The following is an 11,688-nucleotide window of genomic DNA, read 5'->3' as shown; positions in this document are numbered from 1 at the left end:
TGTACACATTTAAGGCTGTTCATCATCTATCTCTGATGATGATCCCGTCTCGGTGTCTTAGATCTCCTTCTTCTCTCTCTCTAGCCCCGCCCCCTGTCTTGCCACCGTGGCCTTCAGCTGCTCTGCTCCTCGACTCTGGAGTTCACGACCTCCTGATTTAAGAAATATCTCTTCCTTCTCCCTCTTTAAGTCTAGACAAAAACTCACTGGTTCAAAATAGCTTATCCCACATAACCTCTCCACTCTGCTATGTTAAATTAGTTTTATGCCTTATGACTTTATGATTGTGTAAACTGCCTGCTTTTCTGTTGCTTTTATTATTCTGCTGTGTACAGTGTCCTTGAGTGTTCTTCAAATAAAATGTGGTAAAATGAAAGTGATGATGGTGGTACTCTAATGTTTCCATTACTGCCACCATCAGGCCAAACTTTGCTATGATTATAATTATTTAAAGTTGTAGTTATTCTGGGACCACTAACTTTTGTACATTTACATATTTTACACTATTTAACCGTTTTTGTTTTTAAAGAGAAGCAGAACGATGTGCAGCCAGAGTTTATTTCAATGTTTAAATGAACACACTGAAGTTACAAGTTGCAGACATGGTACAGAGAGGGTGGAGCTGCCTGCAGCTGTCTGTGGTGCTGAAGCTTTCAAACATTTCATACCAACACTGACTACAACTGTGACCACAGGGGGGCAGCATAGAGCCAGAGAGTGTTAGTGTAGCTGTTCAGCCCTATAGTAAGAAACAAGAAGACTGATGAAGGAAAAGCTTCTTCCACTGGTGTAACACACAGGTTTGTATGAAGTCACACTAACTAACCAGCAGTAACCCACATTTGATCAAAGCAGGGGCAGAACTTTAATAACAGGTTATAATGTGTCATCACAGTTGTTGTCAATCCAAACACACTTTCTGATTGTTGCTGTTTATTGTAAAAGAACAACACACTTGTGGTCTGACCTAATGCTGTAGTGCAACAACAACTATACAAATGTGAGCTCAGTGCAGACTATGCTGACTCACTGCACCATCCTGTGGTACAAAGTGGTATTACATGAGAGTACAGGCTGGCATCAGCTGGATGCTAACTTCAGTTCATATTTAGATGTGTTGAACATGATGTCAGAGATGTTTTCTTCATATTCTGTTGATGTTTTTTAGTTTTGAAATATTTCAAAGTGTCTCCAAGTTAAATGTTGAACCTTTAATATAGCGACACTTAGAGCTCTGAAGCAGTTTTCTCTCTTTTACTATTTAAACAATAAGTTACTGAGTAAGTTATTTTATCTGTAATTAAAGTCATCAACACTTAAAGCTTTATGTGAAATATTTGTTTTTCAAATCAAAATACAACTTCCATATAAAATGCAAAATTAAATATACATGACTCACATAACACAATTAACATTTAATGTCTTTCTGTCACTTTCACATACACAGAGGTATAAAAATGTCCTTCTGATGTTCCAGCTGATCAGAACTTTTAAAATTCTTATTAATCAAACATATTTTTTGCTGAACTTTTACAAACAAGACATTTACTGAAGTTTTAGGACCAACAGGCTGATGAATGAACCAAGTAAAGCAAAGTAAAGACAAGCTGCACTTTGACTTTTATTAGAACAATTTGCTGGAACTACAGAGTAATGAAGTACTTCAAGGTTTTGTGTGGATGACTTCCAACCTTACTGTACAGCACAGAGCACAGAGGGACAATATATGTAATCAATATATGATGCAGAATGAACAAGTAAAGACTGTAAGCTGAGTCTGAGGCTCATGCAGGACATTTCATAGTGAGGTGTCTTTGGTTGGATTATTCAAACATTTACATCAAAGCACCAAACTCATTTCTCACAGATGAAGGTCATTGATTCATGATCATATGACCATATCCATTTCCTATTATAGTCACAGCAGACTCCATAGGAACCAGAATCAGGATCTGACCATCCTTCTGCCCAGAACCTGTCAGAGAGATCAAATCTGATATGAAACTGGACTAAACTCATAACTATTGTCACATTCATATAAATATGCGTCTCTTTTGGAATATTTCCAATATTTGCTGTATTTCTTTCCCAGGTTTCTCGCCCACTTTCCCTCCTTTAGACTTTTCTCTGAGAATCATCATGCACACTAAAACAGCTTTCAAGCTTTGATGAATATGAAATCTTCCTGCTGTAAAAATGGAGAATAAAAAGAAGTCAGAGCTGACTTTCTGCTGTTTGAAACTGTTTTGTCAGCTGTTTACAGACATCACTTTGAAATGTGTGTCTATCAGGTCATATTTACTGAAGCTTCTTCCTTCATATGTTCTGAAGTTTTACAAACACCAAAGAAGAAGAGACAGGAATTCTCTGAAACACTTTTTGTTCTGTGAGAAAAGAAACATTACAGCACAAAAACATGAAGACAAATTGAACAAAGTGAAATGTGTCGGTCGCTGCTTTGAACATGTTTCAATCCTGATTCCTTCAAACTGACTTGTTGTAACTGAACGTCATCACAGACTGCAGATGAAGAGAGTTCAAGCACAGCTGTTCATTCAAAGGAGGATTTCTGCTTTTCTTTACATTCAGTTTGTGGGGCTGTTGGAAAATAGCTCAACTCATGTATTGCTGATCTATCTTCCAAAACATCAGTGTTTCACTTCTAAATAATAACTCTGGAATAGAAACAAACTAATGTCTCACGTTTCTGTCAGCGCTGATCCGTCCACCCATTCCCATTCATATCCTCCTGATGTCTGGTTGGCTCTCAGACCAATCCAAGAGTAACCTCCAAATTCATTGATAAATTCCTGTTTGAGAAGAGACACAAATATTGTCTCCAGTCATAATTCAGCACTTCTGTTGTAGTGACATCATCTTGTGAACATGTCTGAAGGAAGAATAACTGTGATGAAACTTTTCTTCCATTGTGCAGAAATCAGAAAGAGCCAAAGAATCAATGAATATCAGCTCCTCCTGTAGCTCAGTCAGTGTTGCAGTGGAATCAGTGTTAACAAATCATTTGATTCAGTTGGATTGAATCAGAAAAATAATCTGGATTATGAGGATTTCTCTCATTTTATAACATTTCTGTTATTTCAATGTTTTGTGTTGACTTGGTTTCTAAGGATCATCTGAACTGGTTCCCATTTAATCCTGGTTCTTTAACTGCTTTGAATTTCTCTCCTTCATAATTCAATGTGAATCTCCAGTTTGCTGTATTGTAATCGATCCACCTCCCAAATCCTGCAATCATTTCCTGAATGGATTCTCTAATCTTCTCTCATCGGTTATTGTTCATAAAGTCATTTTAGTAGATGAGTCTAATTTACTTATTGATGATCCCTCTAACAACACTGCCACACAATTGATGAACACTGCAGCATCATTTCATGTAGTGCATCATGTTGTCGGCCCCACACATAACGCTGACCTTCCACATGTCTGACCTACTATCCAATCACAGATGTATCATCTTTGACAGGCTTACAGTCAGTGTTGTCTTCCCAGAGACAAACTGCTGTCACTCCCATGTCTTCTAATGACTGTGGACATTTTTAGATTTCTTCACTGGCAACATCAACAGTATCAGGTCAGAGTTCAAGTCTGTACCTCTTCAACCGCCCCAAGTCTCTCCTCCAGTTCTGTTGTTGGAGTTCAAACTCCTTCCTGCTGCCATCTCCCCCTGACTTCTCTCTATTAGAAACCAGTCCCTTTCATTTCAGCTGACTTTCAAACAGCCAGAGTCTTTGTGAGTGGGATCAACCCTCCTTACATCCCACTGTTTTAAATCAAGTTGCTCGTCAGCTCCTTCAGATCTTTGATCAATTCCAACCTGGTTCCAGACAAACCACAGCACTGAAACAGCTTTCATGAAAGTTACTAACCAGATTCTTCTGCGCTGGGATAAAGACTCCATTTGAGTCCTGCTTGACTTCTCTGCAGCCTTCATACTGTTGATGGTGCTCCTCTTATTAACACAGTCAAAGGAGCTTGCAAAGAAAAGCGTCTGGACTTCTTTAAGTTACTTGAAGACGTTTCACCTCTCATCCGAGAAGCTTCTTCAGTTCTAAGGTCAAATGGTGGAGAGTCCCAGATATAAACCTAGTGGGAGTGACCCCCCACAGAGGGACAAAAGGACCCCCTGATGATCCTCTAATCGCCTGAGCCAAGGTGTGGAACTGGGTGTGGGCCCCAATCAGCCAGAGTTTCGGGTGGGTTCATTGTGACCAAAGACCACAACATCACTGTTTTACCAGCTGATAAGGGAAGATGCACCGTGGTCCTAAACACTACAGATTACCACACAAAGATCACTACTCTCCTCAGTGACAACAATACCTACGAAGCCTTAAAGCGAGACCCCACAAGCAGCTACAAAAAGAAAGTTATAGCTTGCCTTCAAGACTTTGAAAAGGACAAAATTATTGACCGCCTCACATATCACCGCCTTTACCCAGGGGATGCCATACCCTGCATCTACGGACTTCCTAAAATCCACAAGGAAGCTGTCCCACTCAGACCCATAGTCAGTAGCATAAACTCAGCCACTTATAACATTGCTAAACACCTTGCTACCATCCTTGCTCCTCTCGTGGGGAACACCCCACACCACATCAAGAACTCCACCGACTTCACCGACAAGGTCCAGAAACTTACCCTGGATCCAGATGAAACCATGGTGTCCTTTGATGTAGTCTCTCTCTTCACTTGCATACCCACCACAGAGGCCGTGGAGACTGTCAGAAAACGACTACAAGAAGACAGCTCCTTGGAGGACAGGACCAACTTCACAAGAAAGGCTCTTGGCTCTTTCAAAGGAAGAGTACCCAGCCACTGGTACAGATATGTGGACGATACCTGGGTCAAAATCAAGACACAAGAAGTGGAATCCTTCACTGCGCACATTAACGCTGTGGATAAAAACATCAAGTTCACCAGGGAAGACACAAAGGACGACTGTTTGCCTTTCCTGGACTGCGCCGTGCACATTGAAGAGAACGGCAACCTCAACATCGAAGTTTACCGGAAGCCCACACACACGGACCAGTACCTCCTCTTTGACTCCCATCACCCTCTGGAACACAAACTTGGAGTAATTAGGACCCTACACCACCGGGCAGAACAGCCTGAAGGAAAAAAGAAGGAACACACACATGTAAAGGAAGCACTCAAAACGTGCGGCTATCCTAAATGGGCGTTCTTAAAGTCAGCAAAGAGGCACAGAAAAGAAGACCAGACACCAGCGAGGGAGGATAAGAAGGACAGACGCAACAACATTGTCATCCCCTATGTAGCCAGTGTATCAGAGAAACTCAGGAGAGTTTTCTCCAAGCACGACATCACAGTGTATTTCAGACCAAGCAACACACTCAGACAGAAACTGGTTCACCCAAAAGACAAAACTCCTAAACACAAGCTTAACAATGTGGTGTATGCTGTACAGTGCAGCGAGGAATGTCCAGACCTCTACATTGGAGAGACCAAACAGCCACTTCACAAGTGCATGGCACAACACAGAAGAGCCACCTCCACAGGACAAGACTCAGCAGTCCATCTGCATCTTAAGGATATGTTCACATTTTGGACAGAGAGGACAGATGGTTTGAAAGAGGAGTGAAAGAAGCCATCTATGTCCACTGTGAGCGACCATCTTTGAATATCAAACAGATACTTCATATTAATCAACGTGTGTCCTCATCTGAGTCCCACATGCCTCAGTCCTTGGACCAGTTCTGTTCTCTTTATAAATGCTGCCCCTGTGACATCTGCTTAATGGTTTTAATGGGATCTCCTAGCACTGCTGTGCAGATGACACACACACTAATGCTTTTCTGTCGAGCCTCTCCTGCCTCAGTGAATGCTTCTCTGTCATCACTTCATGGATTTAAACTTCCTTCATCTCAAACTGAAGTTGTGCTGTTTGGCTCAGTTTCTCTGAGGAGGTCAGTCAGTACATCGTCCCCCTCACCAGTAACATCCAATCACCTGTTAAAGATCATTTTGAACCAACAGCTGCATTTTGAGCCTCACATGTCAAAGGTCAGCCAGTCTTGTTTCCTTTAGCTCAGAAATATTGCAAAGATCAAATCTTTACTGTGATTCAATCATCTGGAACTTTGAGTTCATACTTTCTCCTGCCTGATTATTGTAATTCACTTTTCACCTGCATTTCTCAGTCCTCCATAGTTGGTCTGCAGTTAGTGCAGAACTCAGCAGCAAGGCTGCAAACAAAACCTGGCCTGCAGTCTCATATCTCACCTATTCTTGCTTCTCTTCACTGGCTTACAGTGAACTTCAGAATCCTCTTTTAAATCCTGTTATGAACATATAAAGCTGTGCATGAACAGGCCCCTGCTTATATAGCAGAGCTTCTTGGACCTTATCACTGCAGCCGGCCTCTCTGATCATCTAATCAGCGTCTCCCAACTGTCCCTCGCTCTGATTTGAACACCAGAGGCCATCGTGCTTTTGAGCTTGTTGCAGCCAAACTGTGGAACAGCCTTCCTCAGACTATCAGGTCAGCTGACTGTTAACGGCTGAAACTCATTTTTACAGGTTAGCTCTCCCTCAATCTTTTCCCCTTTATTTTCCTCCATAGTTTCTAACTGTTGTGTTTCTGATGGAATGAATGTGCTGCTTTGTTTATGTGTCTGTATGTTTGCACATGTATACTTATCATCAATGTGTGGCTTTAATTCACAGTATGAAGAACTTTGTAACTCACTGTCAGCTCCATCAAAGATCACACAGACATGAACAAACACACCCACCTGTTCCTCTTTGCTGTTTATCATCACCAGATCAGCTCCTTTATCCTGACAGGCTCTCCTGCTGTCAGACCAAGTTTTCTTCTCAGTGTATTTAAAGTAAAACTTGCTTCCAAACCTCGTCCATTCTTCTGGACACCACTTCCCTTAAAGTCAAACACATGTTTTAAAGTCAGACTTTGTGTCCTGTTGTATCACATTAATCTTTGGTTCCTGTCATTTTCCCTGTAAATGCTTCATTTAAACTCAGGTTTTCTCTCTTATTCATAATGAACTGAAACTTACATTTATACAGAGAAACTGTTACACAGCATCAAACATTTAGGATTCAAAACAAAGACACAATCAGGTTATCACTGTGTAACACTGATGTTTTCTATCAGTTATTCAAACTTTATTACCTTCTATCTTCTCCTTCAGCTTCTTCACTTCTTCCTGTAACTGACTGTTGAGTCGTTTTGTCTCTGTAGAAAAAAACATGTTAAAAAATGTAAATATAAATTTTATCTGACATTAGTATTTTCTTGTTAATTTTAAAAACTTTCTTACCTTGATGTTCAGTCTGTAGCTCGTTGTAACTGTGGTTCAGTTTATTGTGTTTGAAGTGAAGTTTGTTGTTTTCACTCTTGTTCAAAGCATCTGAAATATTTCAGTGAAATCAAAATAAAATAAAATAAAATGAGTGAAACGTTGAACAGAAATAATCTTCTTCCTCTGCTTTGTCAAATATCAATAAGAGTCAGAAACTTGCAGCCATTGCTCTTTAACATGTCCTGTGGGTGGAGGTGTTAGAACTACAGGAAATCTGATGAGCTAAATACGTATCAACTGTGAACAAAAACCACTGACAAGATTCAGAATAATTGTGCTTCAGTGTGGAGGAAGAAGGTGAAGAGTCAAACAGCATTTCTACACCTGTAGTCAGAGATGTTATCTATATGCTTTGAAAGAATAGATTCTGACTCATGTGACATGTGCCTGTTCTCACTGAAAATATGTCTTTTTACATTCAGTCAAAGCTGCTCTGAGGCTTCAACACTTCCTCTTTCTGCTTATTTATAATTAATAAATGTTTCTTCCTGCAGCTTCCAGGAACTTCCTGCTTTCAGACGTCCTTTTGCAGGCGTCTCTGTTCTCACATCATAGATTTGTGATGTTTCTGCTGATCCAGCATTAAGTCTGTCACAGCTCCACCAGGAGCTAAAGGTCAGCTGAAGATCATCAACTGATTTAAAACATAGAATCAAACCACCTTAAAATCCAAACATCAGCAGCTGCTGGGAGTTTTCTCTGTGTTGTTGTTTTTGTTATTGTGGAGTCTTTACCTGATAATATAAAGAACCTCGAGGCAACTGTTGTTGTGATTTGATGTAATAAAAAAAGATTAATTGATGTATCCCAGCAGATGAATGGAGCTAACATTGGCTTGTTAGCTACCTGCTTAATACACCAAGTGAACTAACTAGTCGCACAATGACAGACGGCCACTGTCTAACATAGTGTGGCTGCACCTGCATCAGTCTGCAGCAGATGCTGCTGCCTGTCTGCTTTGTTGATGTAATCACAGAATCAGCGTGTTGAGTGAAGAGTTTGAAGGAACAACAAGAACATTCACTCCACAACACACACAAGATATGAGCCAGGAATCATGCACACAGACACACACCTGCTAATCAGTGCTAAGTAACAGACTGATGAAATACTAGAAGCTCAGTCAGCAAAACCAACGTGTTGGTCAGGCTGTACCACACAGCAGCTCATATTATTGATCAGAGAATTCCATTTAAAATGCCACCGTGCAGTTTTTATGAAGAGGAAACTATCCTTAGAGACCAAAACTCATTTGGTCCTGAATGGAAACATGTTTTTACTGCAGCAAAGGTGCTCATTTTAACATGGGAGTGTATCATGAGCATGATAATAAAACTCCTCACAGCGTGTTGTGATTCCAGCCAGAATCAGCAGATACAGAACCACCAGCTTCACTTCAACAGCTCTGAAACGGCTTCTTTTCACAGCTGGAAGCTTCTTCTGGGCTTTTATTTCTACGAAGGCAAAATGGAGAGAAAAGAATTTGTTAATTTAATTATTAAACATGTTTTAATCATAATTTGTTTCCCATTTTTCAAGCGTATTTTATTGGTTTATCGTCAGAAAGACTTTCCACCTGCAGCCGACCTGATGATGAGCTGAACAAGTTCATTCCAGCAGTTTTGATATTTACAGGAGACTTTGTCACATGTTTGTCTTCAGGTGACTTTTACATATGTGAGAACAGAGACTCTGATTGACAGAGAAACGCTTTGATGTGACTCAGAAACAGACGAATGTGTATCAGCGTGTTTCACACAAAGACCAGATCATGAAGACAATGTTGGTTATTATAACATGAATATTATGTCATTAAAACAATATCTCCATGATTTGCTGAAATGAAAACAGAGTTGTTATTCATTGGTCTGATTTCCTGTCAGCTAAAACTAGCTGTGACAAGTGTGCTTCGAGTAGTTTCTGTGGTTATACTCGCTCCACAGTGTCGAGCAACACTTCCTTGTTTCTTATATTTCTGCCTTCACCACTGATCTGTGAGATAACTCCTCCAACACTTTTCTGTCAGCTTGTTTCTACACTTACTAAAATAACACACTGATACTTTAAACTAGACACTTTTTATCATTTATTCTCTAAATAAACAGAAAACATTAAAAAATATAGAAACATATAAACCATGATAAGAGCAGAGACTGCACACCTTCACCAAAGCTTGAACTTTCCTCCACACCATGAATAAACTGAGTCTCTGGATCCAAAAGCTTTGATGGATCTGTATTAGTTTGATATTTTATTGAGAAGATGGAAACAGTCTCTCCTGATTCCTGATGCCTCAGTATTTGATACTTACCTCCGTCCTGTGTTGAAACATGGACCTGACGGTCTGTGCAGGAGTCCACATTCTCATGGAGGAGGACCAGTCCCTCCAGTCTCTCTCCTCTGTCCTCTCCTTTGCTGTATTTCACATTCATGCTCAACTCTGGATCCTCATCAATGATGGAAGACATTTTAAGATGCTCAGTTTTCAGCAGTATCAGTTTCCTGTGCAGCAGAGCCGTCACTCAGTCGCTGTGTTTCTCTGTTAACTGGAGCTTTTCTATGTGAAGCTGATTCTGATTCTGCAGTAAATCATAAGTAAACGTTGGTCCTCTGTATTCTGATGCTGCTGTCGCTTCGCTGTCTCTGTCTCTCTGTGAGCTGCTTTCAACAGGAGGTACAGACGTCATGACAGGAAAAGCTAAACCACATTTTGTTCATAGTTAGAATTAAAACTGATAACACAAAGTCCAGATAAACAGAATCAACTTTCTGGGTTTATTCAACAAATTAAACTAAATTTCCTTCAAAATAAAATGTTTGCATTTTATTTTATTTATTTATTCATTCATGGTTTGAGTTTATGAACTCTACTTTTTCACAGATATTTCTTTGTTGTTGTTTTTTGGACAGAGACCATTGAAACAGTAAAGAAAGTGGAGAGAGAGGGGCTGAGCTGCAGCACAGAGCCTGGGCTGAACATGAACCTGAGCCTCTGCAGTACTTTTTACTGCTGCTAGTCTTTCTGTCCTGACAGATGTGATGATCTGATCTGTGACTAAATAAGAACACAGACGTGTTTATATGACAGCCGAGTCACATGATGGAACAAATTTATAGGACAAAATGATAAAAGTGCATCTGAACGGTTTCTGAAAATATTTTTCTTATCTGATATGAAACTCACGAATACGTTGTGCAACATGTAATGTGCCACGCATCCTCGTGTCCTCATTTGACATCATCAGATGTTACAGCCGAGATAAAATGGAGGGAGAGAGGTTGACAGCGAGTCTTGAGATGTGAGAGATTTGTCACGTTTAGTGTGTTTGGAGTGTGTAGTGTTGGGCAAGTTCCTATGAAAAAGTAATTAATTATAGTAACTAGTTACTTCTTCAAAAAAGTAACTGAGTTACTAGATTCTAAAAGTAATTAATTACTTCAGAAGTAACTTTTGTGTTACTTTAAAAAAATGTTTAACTCTCTGGGGTCCAGGGTACAGGGAGTGCAGAATTATTAGGCAAATGAGTATTTTGTCCACATCATCCTCTTCATGCATGTTGTCTTACTCCAAGCTGTATAGGCTCGAAAGCCTACTACCAATTAAGCATATTAGGTGATGTACCCGTCATAATCACAAACAGAGAGCAACAGAATTATCATAAATCCAGTAACTCCAAAAACATTAATAACCTCCGGCCTCTTCAAAAATATCAACATCCATTCAACTCTATTGTCAAAAATCCACCAGTCTCAATCAGTATGGCACTTTTAAATGTACGCTCTCTGTCGAACAAGTCTTTTATTATTAATGATTTAATTTTAGATAATAAACTTGCCTGTTTATTTTTAACTGAAACATGGCTGGGCTCGGATGCACCAGTTGTTCTCACTGAGGCCTCCCCACCAAATTTTAATTTCTCTTTTTCTATTAGAAGTGGTAAGAGAGGTGGTGGGACTGCATCTTTAGCCAACAACACACTCACCACCAAACAAATTTTATTTGATCATTTTACCACTTTTGAATTCCATGCTATTGTTTTCAGCAGCCCTCCAGTTTTATCTGTCACAGTTTATAGACCACCTAAAGACAGCGCTGCTTTTATCAAGGAATTCTCAGAATTTTTAACAAACATGCATTCAAAATATAATATGATAATTTTAACCGGTGATTTTAACCTGCACATAGATAATCCTTCTGACCCTGCAACAAAAGAATTCTTAAACATTCTTCACTGTTTGGATTTTATCCAGCACGTCACGCAGCCGACTCACAACAGAGGACACACTCTGGACCTGGTCATCACCCATGGGCTGTCCACCAGCGTGT

At 39.9% G+C, this 11,688-nt stretch overlaps 1 protein-coding gene across 1 annotated transcript; it reads right to left on the bottom strand.

The window, feature by feature from the left end:
* Positions 1 to 5,882: 5,882 nt before the first annotated feature.
* LOC146643061 (uncharacterized) lies at positions 5,883 to 9,999 on the bottom strand. Its single transcript, XM_085396892.1, has 5 exons — positions 9,673 to 9,999; positions 8,666 to 8,815; positions 7,320 to 7,409; positions 7,172 to 7,234; positions 5,883 to 6,916 (listed from the first exon to the last, which is right to left on the bottom strand). The coding sequence occupies exons 1-5, from the start codon at positions 9,827 to 9,829 to the stop codon at positions 6,522 to 6,524; spliced, it is 855 nt and encodes a 284-aa protein (XP_085253018.1). The 5' UTR covers positions 9,830 to 9,999; the 3' UTR covers positions 5,883 to 6,521.
* Between the last annotated feature and the right edge of the window lie 1,689 nt (positions 10,000 to 11,688).

Source organism: Rhamphochromis longiceps, linkage group LG22, assembly GCF_057381845.1.
Source record: "Rhamphochromis longiceps isolate RC_006_pf linkage group LG22, R_longiceps_female_GT1.1, whole genome shotgun sequence".
Taxonomy (NCBI): Eukaryota; Metazoa; Chordata; class Actinopteri; order Cichliformes; family Cichlidae; genus Rhamphochromis; species Rhamphochromis longiceps.
The sequence above is the reverse complement of the archived record's forward strand: the minus strand, read 5'-3'. Positions and strand labels throughout refer to the sequence as shown.